At 59.8% G+C, this 19,269-nt stretch overlaps 1 protein-coding gene across 6 annotated transcripts in view; it reads right to left on the bottom strand.

The window, feature by feature from the left end:
• Nucleotides 1-19,269, bottom strand: part of Myh11 (myosin heavy chain 11) — a 90,303-nt gene that overhangs the window by 15,546 nt on the left and 55,488 nt on the right. For all 6 annotated transcript variants that reach the window (XM_013357878.4, XM_021725421.3, XM_040278333.2 and 3 more), the window contains 17 exons: nt 18,636-18,731; nt 16,175-16,293; nt 14,625-14,777; nt 13,517-13,690; nt 12,403-12,576; nt 10,106-10,220; nt 8,050-8,243; nt 6,900-7,021; nt 6,735-6,804; nt 6,485-6,645; nt 5,115-5,223; nt 3,703-3,834; nt 3,416-3,622; nt 2,391-2,528; nt 1,948-2,071; nt 1,623-1,794; nt 149-361 (listed from right to left, as the gene is read on the bottom strand). In XM_013357878.4, the coding sequence (XP_013213332.1) occupies nt 149-361; nt 1,623-1,794; nt 1,948-2,071; nt 2,391-2,528; nt 3,416-3,622; nt 3,703-3,834; nt 5,115-5,223; nt 6,485-6,645; nt 6,735-6,804; nt 6,900-7,021; nt 8,050-8,243; nt 10,106-10,220; nt 12,403-12,576; nt 13,517-13,690; nt 14,625-14,777; nt 16,175-16,293; nt 18,636-18,731 (2,473 nt within the window). The remainder of the gene's footprint in view (nt 1-148; nt 362-1,622; nt 1,795-1,947; nt 2,072-2,390; nt 2,529-3,415; nt 3,623-3,702; nt 3,835-5,114; nt 5,224-6,484; nt 6,646-6,734; nt 6,805-6,899; nt 7,022-8,049; nt 8,244-10,105; nt 10,221-12,402; nt 12,577-13,516; nt 13,691-14,624; nt 14,778-16,174; nt 16,294-18,635; nt 18,732-19,269) is intronic.

The raw sequence follows: 19,269 nt of genomic DNA, 5'->3' as shown, positions 1-19,269 counted from the left end.
GAGCTTCCGCCAGTCACAGCAGAACGTGGCCAGGAAGGTCAAGGTCTAGGGGCTGAGGACTCCTGGGCGCCAGGACTGGCCTGTAGCCTTTCCTTCCCCTCCCCAGGGTCCTGGGGCCAAGGACTGTGGCTGGGTGGCGTCCTGTCACCTGAGCTCCTGCTGGGCGGCCGTGCTGTCCAGCGTGTCCTCCAGCTCCGTCTTCAGGGCCTCCAGCTCCTCGCCCAGGTCCCGCTTCTGCTTCTCGGCCTTGTTCCTGGCCGCTCGCTCCGAGTCCAGGTCCTCCTGGAGGTCGGAGATGTGGCCCTCCAGCTCCCGGATCTTCTTCAGGGCGTTGTTCTTCTGGGCGATTTCGTCATCCAGCCTGCAAGGGATGGCGGGGGTGGCGGTCAAGACCCCAGGGTCCCTGCGCAGCCAGGACCTCTGTTCTGGGACCAGCCGAGACACCTTCTGCACCTCCCCAGGACACAGGGCTCAGGGAGTCATGTGGGATGAGAGGCCAGGCTGTGCGCACACAAAGCAGGTCCGTCCACGGCAGGCGCCTCGCAGCGGCTTTCTGCACAGTGGACACTTATTTGTCCTCCGGGTGCTGGAGCAGGGAGTGCCAGCTCCGAACCAGGCCCGAGCCCCCAGCCCCCACCTACCTGGCTGAGGCTGGGAGCAAAGACCCAGGAGGGCAGAGGAGGGGACTCAGAGGCAGAGTGCAGGAGGGTGTCACAGAAGGACATGGGGGGAGGACCAGGAGGAAGAGGGCTCTGGCCAGGGACAGGTGCCCACTTAGATCTGAACCGGCACCAACAAAAGCAGAAGGGCCGGGTCTGGGGGGACAGACTGGAGGGGGCGGGCTCCGGAGGCCAGGTAGGAAGAACCTGCCTTTCCCCGTAAGCCAGCCAAGCCCCGGAGCATGTTCCTGCCCCAGGTGGTTGTCATGGGTCACCCCAGCACGGTGGGGCAGAAGCTGGAAGAGAAGGAGCCGAGCTGGCGCTGGAGTTAGGAGTCGATCCTCACGGGATGAGGCCTGGCCTCTTCCTCCCTCGTGAGAGGAGAGCAGCGCACCTGACGGGGACCCACTGGAAGGGAGCTCAGCTCAGCACGTGCAGGGAAGCCACTGTCACCTGTCACCGCTGCAATACTCCCATGTGGAGCCAGGCAAAGGGGACAAAGGGGGGGACGGATGGGAGCACCTCTCCAAGGATAGGCAGAGTGTGTGTGGGGGGGCTGCTGCCTGCTGTGGGAGGGAAGAAGAGGGTGGGCAACAGCTGCGGAGGAGCCTGGCATTCACAAAAAGAGGGACCTGGGGGACAGGAAGGTCACCCTAGCTTTAGACGTGCTGTGAAACGGACTCAGTGAGCGATGGAATGCAGAACTGGGGTGTGGATGAGAAACGCCCGGGCATCCAGAGAGTGCACCCCGACAGCATGGGAACAGGGAGGCTACAAAGGAAGGCTGGGCTTGGAGGGGGGAGAAGACAGTCCCAGGTGAGCTGGGAGGCTGAGAGCAGAGGCCTGGCCGCAAAACCCCATCTGTGCTAAGGGCCTGGGGCACCTGGACCAAGGTGGCCGCTACAGATGGCCGGCGGCCCCCGGACACTGCACACATGGCCTCGGCCCTGCGCCGTCCGCTACCTGGCCAGGGCCGCCTGCAGCTCCTCCTCCTTCTTGGCCAGCTGCATCTTGAGCTCCGCGATCTGCGCCTGCAGGTCGGCGATCTGCTCGTGGAAGTCGCTGGCGTCGCCCTCCAGCTTCCGCTTCAGCTTCTCCAGCTCCTGCCGGCTCTTCTCCTCCTTCTTCAGCCGCACTGCAGCCACAGAGGGCGCTCAGGATGGGGCCCACCCGGGGGCCCACACATCCCCCCGACCGCACAGCAGCACAGCAGGGTCAGGCCAAGCTCCTGGGGACCTCAGACTCCGGACCTCCCTCCTGTCCCCGGGAGCCCGAGGCGGCGGCCCACCTTCCAGTTCTGAGATCATGGACTCGTGCTTGTTCTTCAGCTTGGTGAGGTTCTTGGCCTTCTCCTCCTCCTCCGCTAGATTCGTGGTCAGGTCGCTGATTCTCTCCTCCAGGAGTTTCCGCTCCTTTGGGGGCCGGAAGAGAGACAGTGTCGACTCTGTTTTCCTCCACGATCTGCATCTTTCTTTTGGTAATTTCCATATAAACATCCAAAAGAACGCCCCACATTGTAGCCAAAGGCAGGCTGCTGTCCACTGGTGGAGGTTCCCCAAGGGTCCCCAGCCTGAGGGGGATCCCCGGCTCCAGGACACAGGACACCCCCCTCAGGGCGACTGGGGAGGTGTCACTGACCAGGATGGCGGTGCCTCCAGGTGGCAGAGCTCATGGGCTCTCCCAGCCCCCGCCCCCGGGCAGCCCCGTGGCCACGCAGAGGCCGCCCCTCACCTTGGACAGCTTGTTGTTCTGGTCGTCCATGACCAGGATGTCGTCCTCCAGCTTCTTGATCTTGGCCTCGGCCGTGACCTTCTCGAGCTGCAGCTTCTGCCTGGCCGCCTCCTCCTCCTCCAGCTGCTCCTCCAGGTCCTTGTGGGGCAGGGATAGGAAGCACAGCGGGCTCAGGACAGAGTCCCCCGGGGACAGTGGAGCTTAGGGCTACACAGGCCCCAACGGTCATGTCCGGCACTCTCGGCCTCCTACGAGGAGGCGGCTAGAGTCTGGGGTCAGTGGCCTTCCGCAGTGGAGCCTCCGTCTCCTCGACTGCAAAGTGGGGACAGCAGGGGCCAGGTGTGAAGCAGGCCCACCGCCCCTGGGTCTTACCCCTCCAAGAGGTGGAGCCGGGTCCCCCCCTTGGGTGTAGGCTGGGCGTTAATGACCCGATTGTGGCAGAAAAAGTCGGGAGGAGGCGAGAGGATGTAGCCCCAGAGACGAGGCTGTGCACTCTTTCCCGATCCTCCTCCTGGGGTGAGCCGGTCACCATCTCAAGAGGACACCCAGCAGCCCTGGAAGAGGCCCCCATCCTGAGGAACTGAGGCTGCCTGCTAACAGCCACCTGCATGGGCCACTCAGAGTGGCTCCTCCAGCCCAGTCAAGCTTTCCAATAACTGTGGCCCTGGCTGACGTCTTGATGGTGACCTCTCAGGAGACCCTGTACCAGAACCATCCCGCTAAGCCAGCCCCAGATTCCTGTGTGGGATGAGTACTTATTATGCCAAGATGCTGCGTTCGGGCCGTTTTGTTACATAGCCGCAGCTGACAAACACAGCTGCCCATCACACAGGGTTGCTATCCAAAGAAAGAGGGTGTGCATCAAGACAGGACAGCGGTCAGTGTGGTCATTTAAGGAGATCGGGAGGTCAGAGTGGTCAAACCCCAACTCTCTTCACCTGTCCAGTGGGGACGCATGACACAGACGCTGGCAATGAGGGTGAGGCGATATGCCGCTCCCCGTGGGCAGCTCCGGGGCCCCTTACCAGCATCTGCTGGGCCATCTTCTTCCTCTCAGCCTGCAGCTGCTGGCTGCGGTCCTCCTCCTCCTCCAGGCGGGCCTCCATCTCGTGCAGGATCTCCTCCAGCTCCTGCTTCTTGGCAGCCAGCCGGACCCGCATCTCCTCGGCCTCCGCGTACAGCTCCGTCTCCGCCTGCAGCTGCTCCTGCAGCAGGTTCTTCTCTTCGGCCAGCTGCCGGGGGAGGAGGTGGCCGTGAGCCCACCTGCGCCTGGCCTGGCGGGCTCCGGGGCTCCCTGCGGCCACCCGCCCACCTGCGAGTGCTTCTGCTCCAGCTCCTTGAGCTCGCTCTCGGCCTTCTGCTGCCGCTCCTTGGTCTTCTGCAGCTCGTCCTCCTTGGCCTGCATCTCCTCCTCCTGCCGCGTCACCTGGAGCAGCGGCTTCACCTGCGCACACCCCGGCCCAGGCTCGCGTCAGATGGACACTTCTAACTACAGATGCTTTTGCCCCCAACCCCCATCCAGGGGACACTGGGTGTGTCTGCAGTCACCATTGGTTGTCACACTGGTGGACGGTACTGACCATCACAGAAGACCGGGACACCCCCCTCCATTGGCCAGGTAGAGGGACTATCCAGCAGTGCTGCAGTCTCCTGCTCCCTGCCTCAGACCTGTCCTGAAAGGGGACTCCTGCTGGGGCTGGGGGAAGGCAGGGGCCCTTGCCTCCGGCCTCCTGGTCAAGGCCACGGCCAGCATTGCTTATATTCCCTGCCTGGACTGTTTCCTATGTTTAAAAACAGACTCGCGTGCGTCCTGCCTCGCTTCACGTCTGCCTTAGGACCCGAGATCACGGGCTCCTCCTCAGCCCAGGCTGGTCATCGTGCTTACGAAGTTATTTTTAGATGGCCATTGTTTTAGTTGAAAATGTTTCCATTGAGGGGTGAACACGTCCCTGTGCCAAGGGCTGGACATTGACATGCCGCTGCTGTCAGTAGGCCCAGGGAGACCTGATTTGATTGAATGTGGTTTTCTTGGGATAGTTTGTCAGAAGGCGGGTCAATGGGGATGGACGTGTCCAAGAAGCGGCTCCCCCAGCGTAGTTCATGGGCTTGTTTTTAAGCCCCAGCTTGGCCCTGGGGCCCTGGCTGACCATGACAGTCGCCTTTATCTCCTTGTTTCTATGACTGTTTATTGACGGGTCCCACCGTCAGCGGGTCATTTCCCAAGGCCAGGGGCCGTGAGGCCTGTCCACAGCTGCCTCCCCACCACCTAGCGTGTGCCAGGCCCCAGGGGCAGCAGGTCCACCCAGCTGGGCATGGCATTGTGTGGCGGGCACACTGCAGGTGGCGCTCTTGGAGCCAGCTGTGGCCAGAGGCCTTGGGTCCACTCGCCACGAGAAAAGACGTAACCGTGGGTACGGGCGACTGTGTGCTCTCCCGGTCACCATGCTGATGCAGAGGGCCAGTCCCCAGAGGCGGCCCAACACTGGAGCACGCCCTTGACCTCGCATCCTGACGAAACTCAGACCCGAGACCAGCATCTCCCAGGGCCAGGGGGGAGCGGGCGGGCTACACAGGCCCAGGTGAGGGGTCCCGGGTGCTGGGACGCCCTGGGTCTGCATGGAGGTGGTGGCCGTCACCCACAGGCCCGGGGAGGCCCTCTAGGTGGAGAGCCAGCGGCCGGCGGGTGTGGGCTCCACGGGGGGGGCCCGGGGGCCCCGCACTCGCCTTGGTGAAGAGCCGCCACCACTGCCAGTTGCGCAGCTTGAGGTAGGCGGCGCAGTTCCTCTGGATCACCTTCATGGCCGTCAGCTGCTGCTGCCGCTTGGCGAAGGCCCTGGGGGTGGAGGAGCAGGGGCCGTGAGGAGCCCACGTCCCGTGGTCCACACGCCCTGCACCGTCCTCTCCAGCCCAGAGCCTCCGAGCTTCCGCCGACTGCCCCGGCTTAGCCCCCCAGGGGATCCGAGCGCCTTTCTCAGGGCGCAAGGGAGACCCACAGGATGCCCTGGACTCACAGCTGGGATCCCCACACCCCAGAAGTCGAACCTGTGCCACAGCATCGCTGTGGACGGTCACTCCCCAGGGCCACCACCTGTCCTGACCAACCTGCCCTTTCCCTGGTTGTACCTTAGACACCTCAGCCCTCGACACCACCTCCGCACGCCTCCTTTAAGGGCTACTGCGTGTGAGGGACCATGGGGCAGGGAGGGGGACCACGGGACAGGGAGGGAGACCACAGGACAGGGAAGGGGACCACAGGACAGGGAGAGGGTCCATCTCGATGGGCACAGGTTTTAAGAATTAAACTGCCCCAGTTTTTCCGGAGCTGGGGAGCTGGCAACAGGGAATTTAGCTACTGAACTTCGCAAGTTAGGTCTACTGCTGGACCAAGGGCTCCCAGAGCTGGCCTTTGCCGTCTGGGGTCCAGTGACAGTGCATCAGCCTGACCCCCTCAGGGCTCTGCAGATGAGGTGGGTCTACACCCCATGACGACGCTCGCTCTGGACAGAGCGGCTCCACCAGCCCCTGAAGCTCCTGGGCCTGGGCCTGTCCTAGGGGCACCTGAGCCTCACCTGGTCCCATGCTTCATGGCGCAGAGCGCACCAGGACTTCCAGCGTCCTGCCTTTTGAATGGCACTTGGCCTTGGGGAATATTGGTAGGGCCAAACGTCCTCCAGATTATCATACCCCAACATTTCTACACTGACCACCGGCCACTGCTGTGAGCCTGCTCAGGAGTCCTCTCACCGACTCCTCGTGGCCAGCTCCACGAGGTAGGGCGACCACATTCATATCCCCCTGGAGAAGCCCAAGGCTCAGAGAGGCACTGTGACCTGCCCACGGTTGATCAGGACGTCAGTGGGGGCTGGGATGAGAGCGCGGGTCTCACGTCCAGAGAACGTGGACTTCTGTCTTCCCTCCCTGGGCTCTGCCTGAGGGGCCCTTTCTTCCCCTCCACCAAAAGCTGCTGTTCTCCAGGAAAGACTTAAAACAGGTGGCCTCTGAAAGATCAGGGACCCGCGACACGGGGCCAGGACGCCCTCCCTGTCAGCATGTCGGCCTGTTTGGGGACCTCGGGGCACAGGGCGCGTCCTTACTTCCTGGCCAGGTAGCCGCGACACATGGCCTGAAAGGCTATGATGACGTCGGTGATCTTGAGGTCTCGCTCCTCCTCCAGGTGGGCCAGGACCCCCGTGCGGAAGAAGATCTTGCTCTGCCCGATCCTGTACAGGTTGGGGTCAAGCTCCAGGGCTTTGATCTGCCAGGGAAGGAGAGGAGCCCACTGTCACCTGGGCCGGGGTCCCCCAAGCTGGGCGAGGCGGGGGCTGGGGGGGGGCGGGGGCTCACCATGAGGATGCAGGCCTGCTTGCCGTCCATGAAGCCCTTGGGAATGGCGTTCGCTGCCAGGATCTCGTAGCTGGAAACAGAGCAGAAGTCGCCCAGTGCCTCCCGTCACTCCTCTGTCCAGCCCAGCTGCCCGTGGTGCCCCCTGGCCCGCCCCCCGGGGCTCACCGCTGGCGGAACTCCTGGAAGACGATCCTGTTGGGGAAGCCCTGGCGGCAGATGCGGATGCCCTCCAGCACGCCGTTGCACCGCAGCTGCTCCAGCACCAGGAACGCGTCCAGCTTGCCCGACTGCGGGGGCAAAAGAGGACAGTGACCCTGGGCCAGGCGCAGGCCTGGCTGACCCCCCTGCAGAGCGTGGGGTAAGACAGAGGCACAGACGAGGCTCGGCAGAAGCTGTACAATGTAGCGCCCCCTCTCTGGGCCGGTGCGTCCCCTGGCCTCCTTGTCCTCAGGGTGCCAGCGTCTGTGGCTGGAAAATGGGCTTCTCCTCCCTAGCTCCTCCCTCCCTCACTCCCTCCGTCACCCATCCTCTAGCTCCTGCCTCCAGACTCCCCCGTCGTCACCTCCATCCCTGCCCCCACCTCTCCCTCCCCACCTGCCTCCCCACCTCAGTCCCTTGTTTGTTCTAGAACATCCACCTGACCGCAACCAACTCGGCTTAACTCCCCCACCCCGTGGCTTCCTATGGACAGGAGCCAAGCTCTGGTCCCCAGGGACTCCATGATCTAGGCTCTGCCCACCCACCCTCTCCTCTGCCCAGCTCCACCCCTGGTCATCACGTCAGTGTGAAATGACAGCTAAGGTCCTTGCCGTGACCCTGTGTTTTCACCCCTGAGCCCCTTGGGCCGCCTCTGCCTCCCGCACACCTCACCAAGGGGACGCCTGCGCGGACTCAGGTCCAGATCCCCTAGGGGCTTTCTGTGAGTCCTGAGTGGCTGTGGGCCCAGCTCAGGGCGTTCTCCTGATGACCACTGTGGTCCCCCCGACCTTCCGCAACCTCAGCTCCCCTGACATCCAGGGCCAGAGGGTCTGCAGTAGGAGCACCGCAGGTGTCCAGCAGCCTCCTGGCCTCTACCTGCTATATGCCACAGCGGCTCCCTCCCGGCCATCCAGGTGACCTTCCACCCACGGCAGGCGGAGCCCCTGCCGTGGGCAGGGGCTGGGTGCAGAAGGGGGCGTCCCCTCCTGGCCCTCTATCTTGGGGTGCCTCAGTGTCACTCACGTCCCCCCCCCACAGTGTGCCTGGGGGCACCCTGGCTACTCAGGCAGCCAGGGCCGGGAGCCCCGAGGGCCGGGAGCCCGGAGGCAGGGCTCACCCTCTTCTCATGGTTGGGGATGATGCAGCGCACGAAGTTGGGCGTGGTGTTGCGCAGCGTGGTCATCAGCTTGCCCAGCTGCTCCTTGTACAGCTGCCCCACGGTGCGGAACATGCCCTTCTTGGTCTTGGAGGCGCTGGGCAGCGAGCTCTCGGTCATCTTGGCCATCTGGTCCAGCCCCACGATGCGGTCCACTGTGGGGCACATTGAGGGTGGCATTGGCCTCTGGCCCTCCTAGGGCCTCCACCCCTGCCACAGGCCAGGGGACCAGGCCCAGAGGGTAGCGGGTGAGGCAGGCCTCCTGGTGAGGACATTCCTGGAGAACCCAGGTCCCCTCAGTGGGCCCAAGACCCCTCCTCTCCTGTCCACCACCTTCACCTCCAGCAGCAGAAAGAGGAGGCGTGTGGGGCTGGGCTGGTAGTGTCGCGCTGGGAAACCCCAAGGGTGCCCGAGTGACAGAAGGAACGTCCTCTGCCCTCATCAGAGACCTGTCCTGGCTGCTCTCCACGAGGAGCCCTGGCCTGGTGCCATTTTGTGCCTGGGCCTCCCTTGCTACAGGAGGTGGCACCAGAACATCTGCCTCCCAGGGCAGGAATGAGAGACAGGGCACGCAGGCCCCCGTCTCCCGGCCAGCCTCCAACCTTCCTCCCCACACGAGCATGAGTTGAGGACTTACTATGTGCTTGGCCCCAGGGGCCACCATGACCAAAACAGAGACCCACCCCGCTCTGGTCCTCTGGCTGCCTGGGGGTGGGGGCAGCCAGTGACCAGGGGTCTGTGTCTTCCCGGTGGTCACGTGTGGCTAGGAAAGTGACGGGGGAGGGAGACAGGTCCTTCCTTTGACGGGGTGGGGGACTCTGTTGAGTTGACATTTGAACAGAGACCAGATAGAAGCCGTGAGTGACCACGTGGACGTCCGGGGAGAGAATAAACTGAGCAGAAGGCACAGAAAGGGAGGCAGGGGCCTGGCGCACAGGTGAGTTCCCAACGGGGCGGGCGGTCCACCACCGCTGCTGGCCTCTCCCCCAGGTGTGCTTTCTCTGGGAAGGAGGGAACCCACAGCTCGGCAGATGTGCCCACGTCAAGCCCAACCCCAGGGCCTGGGGGGGCATGGCTTCTGCCCCACGGACTCGGCTGCCACGGGACAGTGATGCTCCACCTGCCTGCCTCCCCCTAGCCAGGGCCCGAGGGCAGGGCCTGGCTGGGCTGCTCCTGAGGCCCAGGCTGAGGCTGACCTGGAGTGACACAGCTGTCCAGACCCAGGGCCTGGTGCGCCGGCGGGCAGTGGGACCCTCTGGAGTGCTTCCTATCATACCCCAAGCCAGGGAAGCCAGTCCTGCAAGCCCCAGGCCACAGGCTCTGGGGCCAGAGTGGCATCTGGTGGGCACCCAGGGTCCCATCGGCAGAGCCCACCAACCCTGGCAAACACACAGCAGCACCTCACACGGGTCACCTACTCCCTGGTTCTCAGGAGGAGCCAGAGAGGCTCCCGGACCCGCAGCAGGGCTGGGGCACAGGAGGAAGAGCAGATCCCCAGGTCCCCCCAGGACATCCGACCGCCTCTGGGGACAGAGCGCAGCGCCCCGGGTTTCAACAGGTGATCCTGAGCCCCTCTGGTCTAACGGGACCCTGGAGATGACCTGGGAGAAGTGGGACTGTCGTATCTCTAGCTGATGAGGACACGGACGCTATAAAGTCAGTGTCCACCCTGTGCTTGGCCCCAGGGGCCACCATGAACAAAACAGAGACCCACCGGCTCTGGCCCTCTGGCTGCCTGTATGTGGCGAAGACGAGGCTGAATGAAACCAGGTCCTTCTGACCTCAGTTGGGGACAGTCTGACCCGCCTGCCTGGTCACCGTTTCCTCTGAGCCCTGGCCTCAGACCTGCCCCCTGGGGTCCAGGTGTGGGGTTGAGGGGACTCGGGGACACCACTCAGGACAACAGGGTCCTCTCCCCTGCCCCGCGCACAGGCCTCCCCTCCTGGGGCAGCTGGAAGAGAGAGGACTGAGGAGCTCAGCCCCCCCTGGAAGCAGCCTCCAGAGCAGGGGGCCTCACCGTCCTTCCACAGGTCGGCCACAAACTTGTCCGAGGAGGCGTTGAGGAGGGAAGTCACGTTGTCGTTCAGCGGGTCCATGTTCTTGGTCAGCCAGGCGCTGGCGTTATAGTCCACCTGCCAAGGACCACCGCACCGGTCGGGTACCCTCTCCCGTCAGACGCCAAGGACAGGACCCAGGGCCTCCGGGTTCCCCCCCAGATCTCCCAGGGTCAGCGAGGAAAGGACGTCTGCAGCCGCCGTGAGGGAGGCCCATGGATCAAGGGCCCCGAGACTGGAGGGTCAGCAAGCCGTGGCCAGTGCAGGGAAGGCCCCTCCCTCCCCCAGTCTCCTGCAGCCCCTCCCCTGGCACCTCCTCTCTCCAGAGAGGGGCACAAGGCCCTGGAGTTATAAAAAGGCTAAGGATGGGCCTGCGGGTGGCCAGAGTCCTCCCCACACCCACCGTCCCCTCACCCAGGGAAGCCCTGACGACTTGGAGTTTCTGAACTCAGCCTGGGGTCCTCTTTCCGTCTCTGGGGAACGTGATTTTTTTTTTTAACTTGGAGGTTCTGACCCCTGGGTACACACACACACACACACACACACACACACCCCAACACACAAACACACAAAAACACACACACACACACCCCCAACACACACACACCCCAACACACAAACACACACACATACCAACATACCCCAACACACCCCAACACACACAGACACACAAACATTGAAGGCCCTTGGAATTCCTGGCCAAAGCCTTCATCTTATGACTGTGACCTTGAAATGAAAGAAGTGGATGATTCCGCTCTGGTGGATTATTATGGGATGTGGGTTGTCAAGGTGATGGCCAGGCCTGATCTGAGAGGGGCCTGGGAAAGACACATGAAGCCAGAAAGAGAAAAGTGCTTCCTCTGTGCACTTAAAGGAGCATAATCTCCCTTGAATGTAGGGCAGAGTGGGCCGCTGGTCAAGAGCCTAGAGGGTAAATGTTTCCAGCGTGGTGAGCCACGCCTGTCCAGCTCTGGCCTTGGGGCCCGAAAGCGGCTGTAGACCTTCTGTGAGAAAATGGGCCTGGCTGGTTCCAATAAAACTATTTATAAACACACTCTGTGGGCCAGGTTTGACCCCTGGGCTTGTGGTTTGTCACCCACTGGTCTCACAATGCAGTGGGGTTACTGGGGGTGGGGTTCATAAAATGATTCTGCAAGCCAGACCAAGCGAGGGCCTTCCTACATTGTTCAGGACACTCAGGAGCCATAAGGCAAGGTCCTGTGTGTCAACAGGCAGGACATGGTGATGATGGAGGACAGGGAGGACAGGGAGGATGGAGTGGGGGGGAGGAGGGAGGATGGAGTGGGGGGGAGGAGGGAGGATGGAGTGGGGGGGAGGGAGGATGGAGGGGGGGAGGGAGGATGGAGTGGGGGGGATAGAGTCGGGGGAGGAGAGGAGGTGGAGTGGGGGGAGGGAGGATGGAGTGGGGGGGAGGAGGGAGGATGGAGTAGGGGGGAGGAGGAGGATGGAGTGGGGGGAGGAGAGAGGATGGAGTGGGGGGGAGGGAGGATGGAGTGGGGGGAGGGAGGATGCAGTGGGAGGGAGGATGGAGTGGGGGGAGGGAGTGGGGGGAGGGAGGATGGAGTGGGGGGAGGGAGTGGGGGGAGGGAGGATGGAGTGGGGGGGAGGAGGGAGGATGGAGTGGGGGGGAGGAGGGAGGATGGAGTGGGGGGAGGAGGGAGGATGGAGTGGGGGGGAGGGAGGATGGAGTGGGGGGGAGGAGGGAGGATGGAGTGGGAGGGAGGAGGGAGGATGGAGTGGGGGGGAGGAGGGAGGATGGAGTGGGGGGGAGGAGGGAGGATGGAGTGGGGGGGAGGAGGGAGGATGGAGTGGGAGGGAGGAGGGAGGATGGAGTGGGGGGGGGAGGATGGAGTCCAGGAGGAGGAGGAAGAAAACTACCATTGACTTCCCCAGGGGGAACAGGCTGGCAATGGCGGGGACATTGGTTAAACCCAAGGTAGATTTAGTGGTCACCTCGTTCTAGTTGATCCTTTTTTTGGGGTTTAACTCACAGAAGGCAGGATTTAGAGTCTATCCAAGAAAGAAGAGCCTGGCTGCCATGTTTAAATACACTGGAGGGGTGTAGTCTCTCCCCTTATGGATGCACAGACCAATCGTACACAGGCCCTGGCTGAGTGTGACCTGCTATGTGCCTTTGGGATTTCCAGCAAGCTCCAGGGTACTGCCACTTCCCAATCATCCCTGGTCTGATCATCCACCTGGGTCCCGTGGACAGAGGGGGCACTGGGCGAGCCGGTACCTTGCCAGCGTAGTGGATGATGGAGAACTCGGTTTTGTCCTTGAGTTGCTTTGGCTTCTGGAACTTGGGGTGGTTGCCCTGCTCTGAGCACAGCTTCTCCACAAAGGACTTGTCTGTGGCCTTGGGGAACCAGCACTCCTCGTCCAGCAGGGCCAGCACACCGGGAGGGTTGTTCTGTGGAGGACAAGGGGGCAGGAACCACAGGGAGGCAGGTCACTCCTGCTTCAGGAACACTTGGAGAGCGCCTCCCCCCCAAGCACACTGCATAGGCCTCCCCTGTTGTCACCATACTTGCCTGCATAAAGTGGATTTGTGTCCCCATGTCCCCTACCCCCAAAATCTATCCTGAAATTAGCCCTGGACAGTGAATGGCCCTGGGGTGCAAGGCAGAGCCAAAGAGGGGAGGAGCTTGCTGCTGCCCCTAGTGGACAACTCGGAGATTGCAAGTCCTTGCAAACAAATTAGGTGCTTTCTTCACTCATCAAACCCCCTAGGATTGCTGTCAGTCAAGCATCTCCTTGAGGCCGAGACAGGCTGGACTAAGGTCTCAGGACCGTGGCCAAATCTGCACGTGCCATTGCCCTGCTGACTCGGTCTCAGAGAAGCATTTTTTGACTGTTCTGTCCACAGCTGGCCTTCTTCCCAAATCTCTCCACAGCGGCCCTGAAGGCGTTTTATTTGCTTTATTTTTCCGGTTTCACTGTTCCTCCAAGGAGGGAGGGACCCCCGTCTGTCTCAGTTACACCCTCAGCCCCTGAAGAAGGGCCCAGCCCATAGTAGGCGCTCAGTTAATATTTATCAGCCAATGTCTACTGTCGACCTACGATGGTTTCTGGGAGTTGGGGTACAGCAGGGAACAGAACAGATGCCCACCTTCGGAGAAGAGCACGTTGGAGAGGGAAAGGAAGGGGGGAAGGAAGAGGAGCGAGAGGGGACATTTTGGAAAAGGACAATACCTGTGACGATAGAATGTGCGTTAGCGGAAAGTGTGGTTTAGGTCACAGACGGCCTAGGGGCTCGGTGAGGGGAAGCGGTGCGCGGAGGGGGCGAGCCAGGGGTCCACGTGCAGCTAAGCGCGGTGCCCTGTGCGCCCCGCGGCCGTGCCGCCCCTCACCGGCCGCTCGATGAGCTCGATGCAGGGTTGCAGGTCGAGGCCGAAGTCGATGAAGTTCCACTCGATGCCCTCGCGCTGGTACTCCTCCTGCTCCAGGATGAACATGGTGTGGTTGAAGAGCTGCTGCAGCTTCTCGTTGGTGTAGTTGATGCACAGCTGCTCGAAGGAGTTCACCTGCAGGACCGGCAGGGGCTGAGCGTCAGCAGGAAGGTCCGGCCCCAGGAGCCCCAGGAGCCCTGCGGCCATACCCGCACCCCAGGAGTCCCGTGGCCACGCCCCCTCCCCAGGAGTCCCGTGGCCACGCCCCTCCCCAGGAGTCCCTTGGCCACGACCCCTCCCTGGAGCTCACTCCAGCACCCAGAGGGCTGGGGCCCAACAGGCTGCCCAGAGGCCATCAGGTATGACACAGCCCCAGCCACATGGCCTGGCTTTAAGACCCTTATCTTTTCCATTGCAGAATGACCTATGGATGGAGAAGCCCCTAAGGCAAGTTCTTATCCCCACTTTACAGACTGGGAACCGAGGCTCAGTCTCAGTGATTCTGCAGGAGGCGTCTTTTCTACCTCCATCACTCCCAGATCTTAGAGTTTTCCTCCAAACCATGGGAGTGGTCTCCAGGAACCAACTGTGGTTATACTACACAAAATACCGCAACACCTTGAAAACAGCGCTGGGCTTGGAGGTGACCATGGGGCCCAACTCGGGTGAGGAGGAGTCAGTGAGACTCCCTGCCACGATTTTAGTTGGAACTGTTGAAAAACAGTCTTTTCTGCCAGGGTTGCCGAGAGACAGTCTGGAGCTGTGGCACCATTAGGGACAGCCCACTTAAGAATGGGGCCAATATGAAGGAAGGCAGAGAGAAAGATGGCAAGAGGTCAGGCCTTGCCTGCTGGACGCTCCTGTACCTCTGGCTGTCTTAGTTACGAAAACCAATACATTCCCTGTCGGATTTCTGCCTCTCATGCACCACGCCTCTGACCCTACCTAGACAGCTTTCCACTCTGCAGTGGGCAAGAGCATGCCTTTCTCCAACCCAGGGATCCGTCCAGGGGACAGCCTCATCCCAGAGGACCAGGACCAGGGCTGCCAGGATCCCACCAAGCTGTACCTCAAAGATCTCAAAGCCAGCAATGTCCAGGATGCCCAGGAAGGAAGCCCCTTGCCGATGTGTCTTGTCCAGGGCTTTGTTCACACGGCTGAGTATCCAGCGGAAAAGGCGCTCATAGGTGGCCTTGGCCAAAGCCTCTATGGCGAAGTCGGCCTGCAGGGGAGGAAGAGAGCTGGGTGTTCCAGCGAGCTGGGTTTTCACAGCGAGGACAGACTGCAGGTTCAGATTTTTACTCTCTTCCTATTGCATTTATTTATTTTGGTACTGGGGATTGAGCCCAGGGTGCTTTTCCATAAACTACTTCCCTGGCCTGTTTAATTTTGAGACAAGTTCTAAGCTGCTGAGGCTGACCTCAAACTTGCAATCCTCCTGCCCCAGCTCCTGAGTGGCTGGGATCACAGGCATGAACCACCATAGGCCTCTCCCCTTACCTTTAATCAACCCTTTAAAAAATAAACCAACCAACACGAAGGGAGATTTTATCATGTCTGTCACCAGCAGGAAAGCTGCAGTAAGCACAGTCAGGCCCAAGGAGTGATCCTGTGGGTCCTGATGCCTCCTCTCGGGGAACCGGGGAGGCTGTTTCATCCCAGGATCATTGGAGGTCGTCCCTGCCTCTAGAAAAGGTCCACGGGCATTTCCACAGGCAAGTCTGCCCGCCAGACCTCAGACCATGGCTGAGAGGTCAACTCAAGTGTTCTAGTGTTGAATGGACGCGAGACAAAGGGATGGATGGGTGGATGGGTGGGTGGGCAGCTGGGTGAATGGATAGGTGGCTAGACAGGTGGATGGTGGGTCGACAGGTGAATGAATACACGGATGGAAGGATGGATGTTGGATGTGTGGGTGGGTGGGTGGGCAGCTGGGTGGGTGAATGAATAGATAACTAAATAGATGGACATGTGGATGGATGGGTAGGGAGGTGGGCAGATCTGTGGATGTGGGATAGGTGGGTAGACAGGTGCTGAATGTGAGAGTAGCTGGATGAATGAAAGGGTGGGTGAGTGGATGGATGGGGACGTGGGTGGGTTAATATATCGATGGAAGGATGGATGGATAGGTGTGTAGATGCATGGATGTGTGGATGGACTATGGACGGACGGATGGATGGTGTATGTATGTGTATGGTTAGGTGGGTGGGTAGGTGGACTGGTGGATGGATGAATAAGTGGAAGAAAGGCAGGTTGATGGATATTGTACAGGTGAGTGGATGGATATTGGGAGAGTGGGTGGGTGGATGGAGTTGGAAGAGTGGGTGGGTGGGTGGATTGGTAGACAGGTGGAGGATGTGTGGATGGGTGGGAGAATGGATGGGCAGATGGGGAGATAGGTGAATGGATGGATTAATGGATGGGTGGGTGGGTGAATGAATCGATGGGTGGGTGGGAGAATATCTAGATGGACATTGAGTGGCTGGATGCGCGCTGAGTGGGTGGGTGGGTAGGTGGGTGGGAGAATATCTAGATGGACATTGAGTGGCTGGATGCGTGCTGAGTGGGTGGGTGGGTAGACAGGAGACTCTGCAGGAATGAATGGCAGGAATGTCTTACCTGTTCTTTGGTCTGAGCTTTCTGTACCACGTCGCGTCCCACTTTGATCCGTGGGGTTAGGATGGCTCTGGTGAAATCCGTCACGTTAATTCCCACGAGGTGGCAAACTTTCTGAGCAGCTGGATGAGGAAAGAAGCATCCCAAGTGTGTCACAAAGGACCTCCCACACACACACGTTTGCGCTCTGCGCAGGCCACTCTTGGGACACGGGGCCTCGTGTGTGAGCGCGGCAAGAGTCCTAGAACCACGCTCCTAGTGACCATCCCCTTAGTGTTTTGCTAAGAGGCAAACATGGGGTGGGCTGCAGCTACAGGGGACAGGGGTCAGATACATCCAAGTCCAAGTCCTTGCCCTGTGCACTTTCGAGTCACAGGACTGTGGACAAGGCGGTCCACCTCCTGGAGCCGCGCCTTCCTCAGCTCTGTAAAGGGCCAGCCATTGGGTGTCCTGTCCAGTTGTCAACACCAACAGCTGAGGTGAGGTTGGTAAAGGGCCTGACATACGGCAGCTATTCAAGAAATACTCAGATTTTGTTCCAGTGTTCTAGGACACGTGTCACAGCCACGCAGCAGCAGAATGCCGGAAACCGCTGCCACGCCCATCAGTATGGGGGAGTGGACAGAGACGCGTTGCCCTGATTTCATGGAAACCCAAAGGCAAACAGCAGGGAAAGGGAACAGTCTCTCTCTAGACCCGTGGCTCTGAGTGGGAATGAGTATGTCCCTAGGGGACATTTGGCAACGTCCAGAGACGTTTTTGTTTGTCACAGTTGGGGGGGGAGAAGCCATCTAGACCATGGCAAGTGTTAAGAATCTGTGTGTAGAACGGTGTCAACAGTGTGACATGGCTTTTGTCGATCACAAGGTTTATGTCGCAGAGCAACACTGAGTAAGGGACTGTCAGGACTATTCTCACCACCGCTTTCCAAGGATTCTTTTCCATTTCTCGTTTCCCCAACTTCTCTCTGGGACAGTGGATTCGGTCACAACTTGCCACATTTGGGAAGTGAACACACGGGACAGGTGTGATAGGACGGCAGCTCTGGCCCCTGCCCAGGCTCAGGGAACGCGGCGGCAGCCAACTTCCCAGCTCGGCCACCAACAAGCATGGCGGCCTGTGGTCTCGAGACACCCAGAACTGTTTGTTTCCAGGGACGGCTGTCAGATTTAGTGGAGGGGGGAAAAAACCAACCAACCAATGGAATTCCCAGTTAAATGTGATTTCAGATCAATACCATTAATTAATCATATTAATGTAGTTCTCAGATGCCGCATGGGACATCGTGATGGTTTAGCTTTGAGGTGCCCCTCAATAGCTCGAGTGAGAGGCCGTGCAAGAGAGTCTGAAGGTGGACGACTGGGTCACGAGAGACGCAGTGGTGTGAGTGGATGGATCCACTTTGGGCGGATTAACGGGGTGGTGACTGCCGGCAGGTGGGGCGAGTGGGAGGGGTGGGCGTGGGGTGTGCCTTTGGGATGTATGTTTGCTTTCTTTAGTGGAGCTCTCTGCCGGCCGTGTCCTGAGCTCTTTCCTCCGCCATCCCTTCCGCCATGACCTTCGGCCTCACTTTGGGCCAGTGGGAAGGACTCGGCTGACTAGGGACTGAACCTCTGAATCCAGGAGCTTCTTGTTGGTCCCAGAGACACAAAACGTGACTGGAGCAGACAAAGCTATGACAGAGGTGTTTGCCGTTTACTGAAATTCACACTCGACTCGGCCTCCCGCGTCTCATCTGGCCGGTCTCGTGAACCGGGAGTTTGGAGGACGGTCCCCGGGACAGGACCACTTACACCATAAGAAGGGCCGGTCTCATAAGAAGGGCTCATCTCCCACTGTGTCCAGTGCATACAGCAGGCGCTCAAGAAATACTGAACAAACAAACGAGTGGAGGGTTTTGGGAGAGATGAACCCCTTCAGAATTCTAAAACACCCCACTTTAGGAACTTCCCACCATCGGGTCTTCAGCCATGAGAAGTCCGCGATCAGAACCTCGTCCAGCCATTGTGCATCTCCTGGGTCCCTCACCCCGAGGTGCAGAAACTCCCCCCCTGTGGGTGGGGCACCCGTTCTGAGACCCCCAGAAATCACAGATGGAACCAAATCCTACAGATGTTTTCTTCGACACATATGATAAAGTTTCACTTATAGATCAGGCACATGGAGAAGTCGGCGACCATGACTAATAAGATAGACTGATTACCATCGATACATGGCAGTAACAGTTATGTGAGTGTGAAAGATAAAATGGACGCATTAAAAAACAAAAGAAGTTATGTCAGAGTGGTCCTGCCCTCTCAGTCTTCTTGTGCAGTTCTGCATTTCTGCACCCAGCTGACCGCAGGTGGCCGAATCCACAGTAAAGGAAACACGGAGAGGAGGAGGATGGCCACACTGGCCATGGTGGAAGGGGTCCCTCCCTCCACCTCTGGGACTGCCCTCACGGGGAAAAGGTGGCGGGTACCTGTGTTATCCGGCATGGATGCCTGGTCTGTGTTCCTTTCCTTCTTGAAGACAATATTTCCAAGCTGTAAGACGGATGACACCACCTTCAATATGGCTGAGGTGAGGAGAGAAGAACAGGTCAGACACGGCATCAGTACTCAGGTGTGCCAGTACTAAGCATCAGTACTAAGGTGTGCCAGTACTAAGTATCAGTACTAAGGTGTGCCAGTACTAAGCATCCGTACTAAGGTGTGCCAGTACTAAGCATCAGTACTAAGGTGTGCCAGTACTAAGCATCAGTACTAAGGTGTGCCAGTACTAAGCATCAGTACTAAGGTGTGCCAGTACTAAGCATCCGTACTAAGGTGTGCCAGGTTTGCAATCTCAAAGTCACTGGGGACTAAAACCCACCTACATGTTTTTTTAATGAGGAGATTCAGTCCTGAGCTCCTGTGTGGAGGACAGAGCTGAACCACCTGGTTCTCTGCACACACAGCGAATACCCAGACGGTGACTGAATGGCTCCAGATCATTGCTAAAACCCTTGTGCTACAATGGAATGCTACACGGCACAGACTGGCAAACTCCAGCCCGTGGACCACATGTGGCCCGCCGATTGCTATTACTAATAAAGTTTTATTAGAACACAGTCA

Source organism: Ictidomys tridecemlineatus, chromosome 10, assembly GCF_052094955.1.
Source record: "Ictidomys tridecemlineatus isolate mIctTri1 chromosome 10, mIctTri1.hap1, whole genome shotgun sequence".
Classification (NCBI taxonomy): Eukaryota; Metazoa; Chordata; class Mammalia; order Rodentia; family Sciuridae; genus Ictidomys; species Ictidomys tridecemlineatus.
This window is presented reverse-complemented; position numbering and strand designations above follow the sequence as displayed.